This window comes from Camponotus vicinus, unplaced genomic scaffold, assembly GCF_025532165.1.
Source record: "Camponotus vicinus isolate PSW18456_S1 unplaced genomic scaffold, iyCamVici1.0 SCAF_1, whole genome shotgun sequence".
NCBI lineage: Eukaryota > Metazoa > Arthropoda > Insecta > Hymenoptera > Formicidae > Camponotus > Camponotus vicinus.
The window spans coordinates 35,857,569-35,873,489 of NW_028141945.1; the positions used below are offsets into that span (position 1 = coordinate 35,857,569).

The window sequence follows — 15,921 nt, forward strand, 5'->3', positions numbered from 1 at the left end:
TTCAATTTTTATTAAATTGTTACAAAAATTCTTGTAATGTTTCTTGCAATGTTTCTGAGATTTAAGCAAAAAATATTGGAAAAAAATGCAAATCAATGCGGATAAATAACTTAGATGCTAAATATATAAACAAGTCTCTCTACTTTGTCATTTTATAGGTATAGATATATATATATATATATACATATGTATATAAATGGTACCTATATACATATATATAATATACCTATATAATATACCTATATACATATATATAGATATATATACATATACATATAATACTGCATCATTTCACAGACATCGCGAGAAAATTCATTTATAATTTTAAATCAGTATATATCTTGAATTTAGTCTACAATATATATTTTTAATCACTTAGCAGTATTTTATACGTGCAAATACTTGTACATAATCTAGATTAGACAGATGTTATGCAACATTTGCTCACTGTAATACTTTATCAATCATTTCAATTTTTGCGATGTCTTTCTAAATTGATGCAAATTTCATTGAAATATACAAAATAACAGAGATAAATTATTTTTTGATTCCGAGTTTTTTAATTAATTAAGCTACCAGTCAGCTACCTTCTGTGATGTGTTATAAGAATCTAGGGAAGAAATTTTTCCGTTTAAATTTATAGTAAAGTTAATGTTTCGATCTCAATTCGAGATAATGCATTTTGCGTGGATATTTTTTATACATTCTTCGAATTTTTATGCAATTTATGATGTTATGTTTCTATATTAATTATAATATATAATGCAAAATTCTAAATTTTTCAATTTATAATACATTTAATTGTCACATTAATTTTGGCAGGAAATTCCTTTTCCGCGGCACTTTCTGTCGTAAAATATTATACAAACTAATATTTTATATATGCTATATTTATTTTAATACTATGTACGCGCGCATGTAAAATAGTTGAACATCATGGATATACTGCGGATAAACTGATATATTATGTATGCGTGGAAGCACGTTGATAACAATTCGCCCCTATTGGCACGAATTAACGAAAGAGTCAATTGATCGCCCACTGCCAATCTGCTCATGTCGGTGGGACAGTTAACAGATTTCATTTGCTCCATTGACCTGTCGAGAATTCATTCGCATGCACATGATCATCGAGAAATTCGATTGAAGACCGAAGTCTTGTTTATTACGTTGTAGAAGCTGCGGCTGTTTTCCTCCACTCGGATCGTTGATTCTGCTATGTGAATATCGAAAATCTAAACCTAGTATTTGAAAGCAATGATTAGCGTATCTCCATCACGTGCAAGATACTCGGATATACGGATATTTGAGATATTCTTTTTTTGAAATAATGTTCAACTATGTTATATCATCAAACATATGAACGTGAATTTGTCAAAAATGTTTTATGTTCTAAATTCAAAATAAACCGCTCTAAGGCTATGAAAATGTATCGCAAATTGATGCCAAAAATAGAATTCGTGAATGAGAAATGATGCTTCGTTCATATACGAATATGTTATTAGCCATTCTCTATATATTTCATACTCAACTTCGACAAAAAGGAATGCTAAATTAAAGACGACTTACTGTTATACGCGAATGGAACTTTCGCTGTTACAAACTATTTACAATGTAAGAATTTCATCTATTGCGGAATGGAAAAGTAACGATTCTTTTGTACGCAATCGTACAATTCCATGTTCATTCGACTTTTATATAACGATGGTGACTTCCGTTATATTTTTAATTTTTCCGTATCATTTCGGAATTATACTCCGATATTGGATAAACATGATTCTCACATTATTGTCTCGATATCCAACTGATATTATTATACATCCAAGATTGTCTTAAGCGTATCGGAGCTGTATGAATCTATCTCGGAATTGATGATGATTAGAAAAGATGTTTCCTTCGGCGATTGTATAAAAAATCGTCAATCGCAACATCTCCATCTATACACACGCATACGTAGATAGATACACAAACACATCGTGCCCTCAAAATCGCAGAGAAAACGAAAGTTACAGAGAGCGCTTGAAATATCGTTGAATCCACTACATTTACTGCACTACTGTGGATATCTAAAGACGGCATATCCGTTTTCGACGATCGAATTCTGCTCGTCTACTTTGGTAGTCTTTCTTCTTTCCTCCTCCAACGAAGACAACGTCCAACGAATTGTCGCGCAATTTTTTCTGATATCGCGCAATATTTTCTCTATACTGATCTTTCTCCTTTCATCCCTTCCCGTCCCTTTCCTTTATCTTTTTTTATCTCTTTCCTTCTCACCATACTGGATATGGATGCTCGCGCGAGTATTATTTTCGTATAGCCATCATGCACCATGCGGCGATGCAGCCTTCTTATTCAAGGGTGGCAGCGAAGGATACGTTGCCGCCGGAGGCAGCCGCTGTAGCAGCTGCGAGCTCAACGCGGCCCAGCAACAGCGGCAGCGGTTCCGATGGCAGTGCCGACGTCAATTCGATCGCCATCGGCGGTGCCAACGTCGTCGTGGATGGGCAATCACTGCCGACCCCGTAAACTTTAGCATGATTTACCTCAAGCGCGACGGTCAAATCGGCTAGACCGGCGTCGCACAGCACGGGATTATCTGCGAACAACAAAGTATGTTTATGTGTATGAAAGAGAGTGAGATAAAAAGCACACACACAAGTGTGAAATGGAACAATAAGATACAAGAAATGAGAAATCTATACATGTGAGACACGTCTGTAACACGATACATTTGATTTTTCATTTCTTGTATCTGACTCTTGTATGCGTTACTGTATCTCGCATTACTCTCCCTTAAATTCAAGAGCCATTATTTTGATCATAAATTAACGTAATTAAAAAAAAATTATCTCGTAAAGACGCCTGATTATTGACGAAGTGGCGCCAGCTGTGATAACAAGATTAGCCCAGCCGTAGTATTATTCATTAACAGAAAAGAGAAAGAGAGAGAAAGAAAACGGCGAAATATGAATCAACAATTTTGACAATTTTTTTCACTACATATTTCTATAATTTTCTCAATGCAAACCTATGAAAAGGAAAAAGAAAGTGTTTAATGAAAACTAAGACCAGACTAGAGATAATTGGGATTGGACACGATAGCATGGCCGCAAAAAGAAACGATATATTAACAATAACACGAGCAGGCGCCGGTATACAATAAATAATTCGAGATGGCGCCGCAGCGGGGGTTATCGCAAGAAATGTAACCGTTGTAACAAATAATATATGCCTCAGGAGTCAAACGAAGCCAAGCCATTATCAGTAATTTATTTTCTGTTCACTCAGTTCACGCCACTCTCTTCTGTCCCTTCCTTTCTTTCTCATTCTCTCTTTCTTTCCTCATTCTTCTTCTGTTTGCTTGATCTTAGATTTTACAAGTGATATTTATTAATTACCGTATGCGTCACATATTCTTCTGTTTTCTTCAATTAATGTCTATTAATGCCTAACAATCTAATTAAATTTAATTGTACACTATTAGTAAGTAATATTGAGCAGGAAAAATTCATTGTAAAAAAAGAAATAAAAGTATAAAACATTGTTCTCTTAGTAAACAAATTGCAATTGTTGAAATTTAATAGAATTTATGACTAAAAAAATCTTTTAAAAAACTATATATATATATATATGTATGTATGTATGTATGTATGTATGTATGTATGTATGTATGTATGTATGTATGTATGTATGTATGTATGTATGTATGTATGTATGTATGTATGTATGTATGCATGCATGCATGCATGCATGCATGCATGCATGCATGCATGCATGCATGCATGCATGTATGGATGGATGGATGGATGGATGGATGGATGGATGGATGGATGGATGGATGGATGGATGGATGGATGGATGGATGGATGGATGGATGGATGGATGGATGGATGGATGTATATATGTTGTGTTTGTGTGACATGGGATAATTAAAAATCTATACAAATAATTGCATAAGTTCAAAAATTAGCTATTTGTTTGAGACATTAGAATTTGCTACAATACAATATTAATGTAGTGCTATCTCTGAACGGAGATTTCTCTATAGAAATCAGAGTCTCGTTTACTACTCTCATCTACTTACAGTTAATTCAATTACTATTCGTCTGTGACAAATCTCTCTTATACCAGACAGATATATATGATATACAACACTGCATATTTGTTCTTCTTTTTCTCATCAGTATCAAAATTATATCTGCCAGCTACTATCGATTTTAATAAAATAAATATTTTGAAAAGAGATGGAAGCAGCTTTTTTAAATGAATGTAAGAAATTTTAAATACAACACGATGTTGTTTAACTTTACCTTTAACATTCTCTACACTATTATATAACGCTGTTATAAATAATATGTTATGCTCATGAATATAGGGATTTGTGTAATGAAAGCGTTAAATGTGATACTGAAAGGAGGCGAAGAGAGACGCTTAGAGAGAGAGACAGAGTTTAATATAAACTCACCTTGAAGATATATGCGTAGCACATCGGGTACCCCGTGAATCGTGCATCGCGTATTAGCTACTAGCTCTGGCATAAGAGTACGTATTTGATTCATGCTGACGTCGGCCCAACAGAGCACCGGAAAACCGCGAAAATCTCGGCCGGACAGTGTGACTAGACGATTATGTGATGCATTCAATTCCTCCAAGGACGGCAGCCACGTCTAAATAATAATCATCACATCAGTACCTTTTAATTATATGATATCCAATATCGACCGACAAAAAGAAAGAAGCAAAATAGAGAAAGAGAGAGAAAAAAGAAAGACAGAAAAGAAGACTCGATATCGTTTTTTCTTTTTGTTTACATCTGATGTATCTTCAAGAGTGGTGAGTTGATTGTGCGAGATATCGAGCACGCGAAGCCCATCGAGACCACGTAGATTGCGCGGCCCGATTGTGGGACCCAGCGCATTGTGACTGAGATTGAGCCTTTGCAGTTCCTTCATGCCTAGGAACAAGGAGCTGTCCAGGCCGCGCAACTCGTTATGCTGAAGACGCAGATCCTGAATATTGCCACCCGCGATCTCTTCATCCTCCTCCACTAGATTCTATAAACATCGCCAATTGATTTAATCGTTTCTCATTGGATCAACTCGGCCAATATCGATAACAAGAATACTTTATATGTTTACGATGACATTGATAAGTATTTACCTCGGAGGAGGGTCTTCCTCTGTGCAATCTGGCGATGCGATTGTTTGACAGATCGAGTAGCCTGAGCTCGCGCAAACCGCGCAAGGAAGCCAGGGAGAATTCGCGAAGCTCGTTGTGTGTCAAATTCAAGCATTTTAACGATCTAAGAGGATAAAGGGCGCTACTACCATTCCCGTCGCCATCTGCACCACCCAGGGATTTGAGAGAGTTGTGCCCGAGCTCGAGATCCTCCAGCATCTCGGCTTCTATGAAATCGTTCTCGTTCAACTAAAGCACAAATCAAACATTTCTTTAGTCTCTATTATATTATAGTTTCCATGATGTAATTTTCGTGTAATTAATCAATTTGTTTGCAATTCGAGTATCGAGTTCGATCTAATTGAACGCGACACAATCGAATAAAAAAGTTGTTGTCTATTTGTTCATTCGTTTCTTTTGAAGATGGCTTGAAATCTTTCCACTAGGCGGAAGACAGCAATAATTACGTTACGTATACGTAATTGACTCAATGGCGCGCTTTAGCACGAACGAACATCTCGACATCTCCGCCGCGTTGAAACGTAATATTGAGCGCACATGCGAGCCGCAATTCCGCAGATTCATATTTTTATTTTTTCCTAAAATCTTTTTTTACAAAAAAAATTTATTTATCTACAAAAAACGCCAATTTTCGGTAATTTAAAAAAAATTAAATTTTGTTCCATGTGTGTGTGAAAATATTACTTAAATATTCTAAAACGCTCGTTCGTGCGCTATAACATCAGATTATATATGATTCAAGACGAAATTCAAGAAGAATTTCGTGTGACATAAATGTATGGTCAAATACCTCTTGTAGCTCGTTGTACGAGAGTTCTAGGAACTTCAAACGTCTGGCTTTCTGCAGAGTGCCGTCAAGATTTCGGATCTTGTTGTGTTGGAGGAAGAGAGTCTCCAGACGATGGAGGTATCGGAATTCGGCCGGCAGATGCGTCAATCTATTATCCACGGCGTAAAGCATCTTGAGATTGTGGCCGGACGACGGTAGCTCGCCATCGAGTGACGTGAGCTCGTTAGAATTAATGAGCAACCACTCGAGTTGATTTAGATCCCTGCGAAGCAAACAAATGGGACACATATGGCTAAATCGTCCAAGGAATCCTGTTTTACATATTCGACGCGCTGTGAATCATCAAACATTCTCGACCACATGATTTTAAAGGTCGTCACCGATCAATAGTCCATGCACGGAATTTTCTTTAATCAGCAATTCGCGCTTGTCAGCTTGATAATAACAAAATGAATTAGATAAGAGACTTAATATGATTAAATGATAGTAAACAGGATGGGAACAAGACGCTGCAGTAGCTTCTAATGCAAATGCAACTTTCAAAGATCATAAATGAATGGAAATTATATTTGAACCATATATTGCAGCTCTCATTAATTTCGTATCATTCTTGATAAAAGATTGAATTGTACTTTCGCGGCATTCGTAATATTCTTCTTTCTTACCTACCGAAAAAGCATGAGTCGATCGTACCTTAGAGTATGATTCAGACTATTCAGATGATTTCTGCCGACGTGCAAGTGCTTGACTAGAGGCGGCAGCGAACCCGGGGTCATCTCGGAGATTGCATTTCCGGCCATGGCCAAGTGCTGAAGCGTCGGATTATACTAGAACAGAAAGAATAGCACAAAATTGCAACCTTTATCAAATATATGAATTAAGTTTCTTCTCTCTTCTATTGAATCTTACAATTTTATTCTCTCTTTTTCTAATAATGCATTTTCTAGAAGTATTATTCTTAAAATCTAGTTAGCACTCAATTGTCTTCATAATTATAATAATACGCTGGAAAGTTAATACACAAATTTTATTATTCGTTGCGAACTAAAAAAACGCGAAATTCTCTTCCTGATCTGCTCGAAAAGTTTGACATTAATAATCACAATAATCAATCAACTTTTTATGCACTGGTCACGTGTGATCATCGTGTCTTATATCCTATCGCATTGATGAGTTTGCGATTTCGTTTTCCGATCTCTTTTTCACGATATCTCGCACACGTGAGTTCTATAGATATATGTACGATCGCATAAGCTAAATCTAATCTAATCCTCACCAATATACTCACCTTGAAGTCATCCGAATCGATACGGCTTATCCGATTCCTACTAAGATCCAGAGTCCTCAGCAGCGAGAGATGCGACAGGATGTGCCTCGGTATCGATGGTACTTCGTTGTCCGCGAGACTCAAGTACTGCGTCCGACCCAGACCGGCAAAAACATCACCATCCAAGACCCTGCAAATGATATCATACGCATGTCCCTTGACTTTAAGGAAACGATACAAGCGTTATGCAATAACGAGTGCTCGCGAATGTTTTCTTTGAAAGATTCTTTTTTTAAATGCTATTGAGCAGTAGTACATTTCATATATTTTTTTTCTCTATTACTACATCACTTATCATTTGTTTATATAGTAATATATGATTGGAGCGAATCGATCTAATAGGAATCCTGAAAAAGTGGTGACGCGCCAGACGTTATCGTATTCGATTATACACTTAGTATCGGCTCGTACACTGCGATTCGTTATTTAATTATTCCACGACGATAAACAACTCTCGATAACTCGCGCGCGAAGAGGTCAGGCACGATTAAGACTTCATTCTTACGTCCCGTTTCTCCTGTTTCGCGAGGATACTTCTTGGTGTTCCTAAAGAAAGACATACAGTCTTCAAGGACCGTCGTTTGTTCTTCACCTCGTCGAGCGGGATATGTACGACAAGATCATCAAGGAAGACCGGTGACTCGTCCTTTGTGTCACTCGTAAAAAACGACACAGTCATCGCACGCGTGATTTCGATGAAAAATAATGATACAGAGGCGAAAACTTACAATTGACCGAGAACGAATTCGTCAAAATATCGAGACGCGTATCGCGTTCGTTCATCATCTCTATGACAGAATTATTATGTAACGATATCCTCTCCTTCCGCTATGTATGCGACAATGTTTAACGTCATCGCGTCATGAGACGCGGTTGTCAAAATGCGAATTGCAAAATTTCATTCGCGAACCGCTTGTTATTTAATAATGTCAGACAGAATAAAAAAATATTCTTACGAGAGATACGATATCCAGATACGAAGTCGCTGTCGCACATATGTATCATTTTATGTGGGAATCTAATTACAATTTAACTATTACTTAAACAATATAAAACGGTCGGATTAACATTAAGCTCGATGATCAATAATAAGATTTCAAGAATGACTTTATCGAATATATGATTGCTTTTCCAGCAAATACGTTTCGAAGAAAGTTCAAGCGTCGATTCAAACGCAATGGCGCCGCGAACGTCTTCACAAATGCTCGTTGCGGGAATTAAGATCGCTTCTTTGTTATACATACACAAATGTCTCCATTCAATGTCCGCAATAGCAGACGATGACCTTTTGCAAAGATACTGGCCGGTTATATTGTAAGTGTGGCACACTTACAAACGGAGAGCACGAGAATGACAGATGTGTACCGCAGGACTTTGTCATTTCGCTGTCGTTTGCGATTTACTCTGTTTTGTATCGTCGGCATTTTTCAATCGATCTCTGTGATTCTGCGAAATTTTTACATAAATCTATTTAGTAATTAATTCCATCAAACTTTCTTTTTTAAAAATTATATAACTAATATTAAATAATCAATCAAGTAAAATCCTAATTTTTAACGTTCAGAAAAATAGAAATAATAAAACATTACGTCGATAAAAGGATGTTGATGAGGGAGAGATAAGCTGCTTAGATAATGTTTCGAGGAATAGACGATCAGAACTATATCGTACTTATCTCTATGCGCACGCAATTGTGTACGTCGTGTAGTAACCGTGACTGATAAGCAGTATCAGTTATCGTAGCCCCTACAATTCTCTTCGTTTTCATCGACTTCGACAAGTACTCTTATCAAGTTTATCATTCAAAATCCGCGTCGCGCGGTTTTTCGAGAGACAGACGAAAATCATTTCGTCACGCGAGATCAGTGACGCGCAATATATCGCACTCACCCCAGATGATCGTGATTCAGCTCGAGTCGGGTGATGGACATACGCAGCTGCTTGAAGTCATGGCGCGATATGTCGCGCAGATTCGAGTGTGACACTCGCAGAGTGATCTGCTGTTCAGGGGTGAACTTGCCGCTCAACGCCTCGGCCAGCTGATCGAACGACTTCATCTTCTCGCACGTTACCTCGATACGTTCCCCAATGTGATGACTGCCACCCCCGGCATTGTTGTTCGCGTTGACGGTACCGCCGGTAGATGCGACTACAGTTGCCGCTGCAGTTTGTGCCTGGTTGTTAGCGGAACTGGGGAACTCTTCCTGTCGGCAGGTGCACGGGCTGATCTCGCGGCGTACAGCACAATAGAGGCTCGCGCTGGCCGCGAGACTCAGCAGCGTATAGAGAAAGCCGGACATGCTGCCGGTTAATTACAATGTATAATTACAGGGCGATCGGAGAAAATAGCGATAAAAATATCGTGACCGTGAGATTCGTGAAACTTGGTGACCGCGCGCACCACTTCTGCGCAATCACTTTCAAGAGAGAGAGCGTCCTGCTTCGCGCCACTCGATACGCGCAATATTTATGAGTTTTCCAACAATAATCATATAATTGTTTTTCATTAAAAGACACGAACGTTGATACAATTTCGTATAACGCAGAAAACTGGCAATTGTCCGCGATATTATCCCGCGTTTGGACACTGCCACACTGCCGATCAACACTGATCAACACTGGCAGGAGGAACCGACACAGTAGTTGCAGCAGCAGCGAATGACAGCCACGTGTTATCTGCACTGTGGCTGTGTTCACATCATTCTATGGAATATGAATTCACCGCACCTCCCTCTTTCTCTCTTCTTCGTTGTCTTCGAGGACCGGCCGGGAAAAGGAAGCTTATCGTCGTCGCCAATGGACCTTCCTCCTGGCGCCACGGACGCGGCAACGGCAGCATTAAGCCGCGACGCGCCGCGCGAGACTTACTTATAGTCGTCGCGTCGGCACCCACCGTGGCGCCGCGCGAGGGTCTCCCTCCGGAGCTCTTCTTCACTCTTCTTACTACTCCCTCCGTCGTACGTTACGTGCGTACGTATACCGACGAGCTCATCTTCTTTTTCTACCGGTCGCTCGCGAATGAGTGAACAGCCCAGCTCGGCCTGGCCCGGCTCTCTGTTGCTCTCCCTCTGAGCTCTCACCACTACACCCCGTACTACGCGTATTCTCGTTCCTCCTTCCCCGTTGTTGTTCGCCTCGTTGCTCCCTGTCGTTCTCTCCTTTATCGTGCCCCACGGCACGTTCCTGACTCTCACACTCCCTCGCCGCGGCTACCGCACTTACTTAAATCCAGTCCCCGTTAGACACGCAACACTTCTTCTCTTTTTATATTTGTCCCATTATTCCGGAAGTTTTGTTCGTCAAGAGAAGGGATATCTTTCATTTTCACTCATGTACCGCGATGGATACGAAGAAGTTTTCGTCGACGGAGGATTCATCAACCTCTCCCTCTCGTCGTCTATCGCACTGTACACACACGCTACAGACATATGTTTGCACCGATAAACGAACCGATTACTCATAACTTTTGACCTTTTGCTTAAGTGCTTCGCACGGTGCACGACATGAAAGAAAATATTATAGATAGATAATTCTCTCGTGCTCTCTCTCTTTTTTTCACTCGCTCTCTCCGTTGCAAAAGACGAATCCATCATACGTTGGTCCAAATATACCCTGTACATAGAAATTAAAGATCAGAGAGAATTATTTTATAATTTTATAATTGAAGGATTCAAAGCGAAAGAGAATAATCAAAGTACAAATTATAGATTTGTTCTACTTTTGCCTCAAATTTCTTTCAATTATTTTTTATTACAATTGACACAAAAAATGACTTATATATCAAAAAATTACTACTGGAACTTCAAAAAATACATTATGTTATTCAGACAATTTTGTTTTCTCATTATATTTGCTGGAGAGCTGATAAATCGCGTAAATTGAATCTTCTCAGGCATGAGAGAAAGATATGGAAATTTTTCTGGAATGTCAATTCAATGGAATCAATCGAAAAATTGATTGTTATCTCGTTGGATTTAGGCTCAACCGATTCATCATCGACGATAATTATTATTAGAGGCTGGATAGAGGATACTTCGACCGAATGTCTTATCTTCTGCGCTCGAATGAATTTCAACGAGCAATTTATAACACCGGGTACCTCAGGTAGCCCGGTAGCTTTTGTCGCGACACCTTTCTTTCGTTCCCTTTTCGTTATTCGGGATCCGAAACCGGTATATGTAATGTCATGTTAAATTCTCGATATGAAAAAATTTATCTCGTCTCGGTCAGGGATTCGTTTTAATCGTCACAAATAAGCACGGAAATTATTTTGAAATACAGAAATCGAGATAATAATCGATCGAAATTACAACGGGGCTTTTTATATGGAATGTAAAGAGTCGCAAGAAAAATGTTGCGCTCTTTCGCTCATTACAAATTGGAGAGATAAATCCTAACTTTGCGTCGTAAGAAGAGCGATCTCGAGAGTACGCGTGTCCGTACCGAGATCGTAAGTGTTCTATCAAGGGTTTCTCTGTTCATCATAAAATAATATCGATTACTTAATGAGTTCGCCGATGCGGCGGCGGCGGCGCTTCACGGGTCGCTTGTCATCCGAGTAAACGCCTCTATCTATATAACGTGGCTGTTTACGCGCATGATTTACGTACCCATTTATATGCCGTAACTCGCCAGTGAGGTATGCCATACAAATTCTTGAGCTTGGCGCCACCTCGACTCGCCTTATATCCTCTTTAAGCTATTCTACATTGGCTCCCATGGCATCCATCTCTGCTCTGAAGCCTATAATTCGCCTAATCTCTCCGTCGCATAAAGGTCATCAAACTGTGGGCAAAAACAGCTAATTTTTCACAGACTTCTCGAGCGAAAGGAGAAAAAGAAAAAGAAAGAGAGAGATTCTCACAATTTTTATATACCTTCATTTATTTATTTATTTATTTATCCGTCTCAAAAACAACGATGTAAAAGAGAGAGAGGGAGAGAGAGAGAAGAGATTTTCTCTTTGTCTCGTTGCTGTCCGTTACCGCTCTTATTAACGTCGCGGGCAAAGAGTAATACGGGAGCAAGGGAGGAGGACACAATACAAGCGAGAAAGACCAGGCCAACAGGCAAGACAAGGCAAGGCAGGACAGGGCAGGGCACGAGGCACGAGGTACAAGACGGAGGGACCTAACTCCGTGCCCCTCGGTTTAACGAATGCGAGAATGCGGCCTGGCGCCAACGCACACGCGGCCGCCGCGTCGGCCGCCGCGTCGCGCGCTCTCGCCTCTCTCACAGACTCTTTCTCTTTTTCTCTCTCTCCCTCTCTCTCTGTTTAATGACCTTACCGGAGTTCAAAATACTAAACTGCAACCGATCTTTCAATTCGTGTGTCCGCCTCACGTTTAAAATATACGATGAGCGTGCATGAGGCGCGTTCCAGGGTAATATCCAGATATGTGGCAGCTTCTGAGATAACTCGTATTCCCTACCTCAAAATGATTATTAGGATCTCCTTTTACAGCCCTGTAAAATATTTCGATATTATTTTAAAAGATACTCTGTAGTATATATCTCATAAGTGGTGAAAAGCTTAACGATTTTACATAAAAAAATAAGGAGAAAACGATATATTTAAATTAGAAAATAATTTCATGTAGATTAAATGAAAGTAATAATCTTTATATTTCAAGCATATCTTTCTCAGCAATTAATAAAATTTTTTTATGTAGTGTAAAATTTTTTTATTGTCTGCCGCGAAATACAGAATATATCAATTATAATCAATTATAATCAATTATAATCATTGTTTTTTTATTCTTTCAAATTTTATTTTAATATTTTTCTTTTTTATTATTAGATTATTAATATCAATTTTATGACATAAAATTCTCACAAGCTATTTACTAGCTAGCTAAGTTTCATTCAATTAAATCAACTTATCAATTTAATATAATATCATAAATTAATTTGATATCATAAATTTGAAGACAACATTTATATAATTATCTTTTTTACATTTGCCTACACATGTAAGAAGAATTTGTAAGTGATAGTAAATTCTCTCTTTTTCTCTCACAATCAACATCGATATAGATAAATCTTCGGTACTTTATCTACATCTGTATATTACACAGCTTTAAGGTATGCATGCAAGCTTTTTTTCTTTTCTTATCGAGAAACGTGGGAGGAAAGGAGCAGCTGGAGAGTGGAGACAGAGTAAGAAAAGCAGCAGAACGAGTATCGCGTTCAAGTATATATACGATAGGCACTTTACATGCTGTATTGTGATATGAGGAGATAATCGCTTGGCGTAGACATTAAGATTTGACATAAGTGTGAATATGAGCTTTTACTCACAATTTATCCGCTATTAGATTTTATTTCGTATGTTCTCGATTAATAAACTGTTCTTTGCATGACGACAAGTTGATCTAGATATCCGTTCCTTTCGATCGCATTCTTTCTACTTCTTCGTTTTTTTTTTAAATAATTTTAAATGAGTACAGTAGTGCAATTGCAAAGAATAAACAACTAAATTTGTGTATACAACATTTAGCATTATTCTGTTTCCTTTCCTATTCGTTCCATTTATTTGTATTACATTTGCATAATTCTCGCATGCAATTATTCGCCACCTGTTACACGTTATTTTTTATTTTAACTGTATAATAAGTTCTTTTAAAAATTAACAAGAATTTAAACTACGGCTTCTATTGTTTTCCCTTTCTATATATATTTTTATTAAAAGAATACTCATACCACTAATTTTTCGAGAGCTGCAGTTGTGTCTAAATTGTATCCTATAAGAAAGATGTTTGTCTTCGCTTTTTCACGCCTCTAGCATCTGGCCTTTTTTTCTCTCTGACTCGTTATGTTTACACGACGCCACGCGTTGACCGAAGAGGGTAAAAAAGAAGCTGTATGAGAGAAGATTAAGTTAAACGCATACTGATGATCTAAATCTAGATAGGCGTCATTTAAAGCCGTCTCGTCACCGTGTCGCGAGTTTGGCCAGCTTTTTTCCGCTTCTAAATTGGACTACGATGAAACGCTTGTTGTAGAGATTCTTCTTCTCTATTTCAAACTATTCACCCTTGTTATTCGCAGAACAATTGAAGTTTCGACTAACAATTATCGAATACATATACCAGAAACAATATTGAGAAGTAGAGAGAATTTGTCTAAACACATTTTGATTCTTTACAATATCACAAACTTTATATAAGACATTGAGAAACAAAAGGCAAAAGATTTTTTAGTGTCATCTGTATCATTTTCACGCATGCTGTGATTAAAGGATTTCGTCTTTAAGAATATGTACTTGCCATCGGGATAACCATCCGGTCAAGGTGCTTCGACAATGTTGAGAGCCTCTGTGACGAGTGTGTTTACGGTAGGATTTAAAATCGGCTCCCCATCTCTCGTGCCTTTCCACCGCGGCCACGGCCAAATCCCGGCCGAATTTTTCACTTTTATCGCTCTTATTGGGTCTTCTTTCTGGACAGACAGCGGAATTGCCTCGACCGTCGTGGTAACCGGGGGTAGGCGAAGGGAGGGGGGCGTCATGCTTCGCGGTCCATCGTCGCGTCGAGGCGCCGGGGGCGCCGGGTGCCCCGGACAGGCCTCCATCACGAGATACATGTAGGACGTATATGTATCCTCACTTCCTGCATACGATATCAAAACATCATTAACATTCTTTTATGAATACACCGTGCACATGCGATCTCCTCCCTTTTCACCGATGTGCATACGTTCTGCCCTCGAATGGAATGCAAATGCAATTGTCGTAAAAGCGCATCGCAAAATGTTTTTGTTGCATGTATAAAACAGCATATTTTTTCGTGCAGAAAAAATTAATCTATATAAACGGTGACAAAATCATCTTTTTGAGAATTAAATAATTAATTTGATTTTTTCTAAGAAAAAAAATAAGTTAACCTTTTATCAGATTACATGTGTACATTTGTGTTGTGTAATAAAAAATGTTTTTTAAATTTTCAACACGTACCTATTTTTCCTAAGGAAGCTAAATCAAAAAAGAATGAGAGTTTAAATTAATAGATACGCCGAAAATCCTCAATTGTATTGTAGGAAATGTTTTCACAAGATCTGTAACCCGCAAATATATCGTGCTTGATAGCAACCAAGACTGATATTACACTAATCGTACGACAAATTTTTTAAGCGTATTGATTAACTGCAAAATTGAAAATTTTTAGAGACTCGAGAAATTTTCTATTTTGCAGTCAATCAATACGCTTAAAAAATTTGTTGTACGACAAATATAATATCGACTTGACTAGGCAAATATAATAAAACAATTTGAGCAAAATATCACTTCAAAAGTATTGGCTTGTCTCTGCAAAACTTAAAGTCCTTAATAAATACACTGATTTTCAGATTTTTCAAAAAACAGCACTTTTCTGCGTTTTTTTTCATTGAACGTACAATAAATACACTTACGCGCGAAAAGAGATGAACTTTTAACCTGTTTTAACCTAGAGGCTTATTTACTCATCTTCAGAGAGAGCTAACTTCATTTTCGAATGTCGTGGCGTCATCTCTTCACTCAATCTTACACCGCGATGATATAATTGTACGGTATCGATAGACGGTAACACGATCAACGTTCACTTCCGACTTGGGGATTATCGCTGTC

The 15,921-nt window shown here is 38.2% G+C and overlaps 1 protein-coding gene across 4 annotated transcripts; it reads right to left on the reverse strand.

Annotated features, from left to right (window-relative positions):
* Nucleotides 1-346: 346 nt before the first annotated feature.
* On the reverse strand, nt 347-15,750 carry Ltl (leucine-rich repeat-containing larval translucida). Of its 4 annotated transcripts, none has more exons than XM_083086738.1 (12): nt 15,726-15,750; nt 14,585-14,926; nt 12,605-12,782; nt 11,927-12,101; nt 9,207-10,928; nt 7,278-7,446; nt 6,683-6,816; nt 5,990-6,251; nt 5,161-5,427; nt 4,812-5,054; nt 4,466-4,667; nt 347-2,596 (listed from the first exon to the last, which is right to left on the reverse strand). In XM_083086738.1, the coding sequence occupies exons 5-12, from the start codon at nt 9,614-9,616 to the stop codon at nt 2,349-2,351; spliced, it is 1,935 nt and encodes a 644-aa protein (XP_082942864.1). In that variant the 5' UTR covers nt 9,617-10,928; nt 11,927-12,101; nt 12,605-12,782; nt 14,585-14,926; nt 15,726-15,750; the 3' UTR covers nt 347-2,348. The 4 variants fall into 4 exon arrangements, with proteins under 4 accessions (XP_082942864.1, XP_082942869.1, XP_082942853.1 ...); XM_083086743.1 differs by lacking the exon at nt 15,726-15,750 and adding an exon at nt 15,271-15,427 and having other exon boundaries at nt 12,625-12,782; XM_083086727.1 differs by lacking the exon at nt 15,726-15,750 and adding an exon at nt 15,271-15,427.
* Between the last annotated feature and the right edge of the window lie 171 nt (nt 15,751-15,921).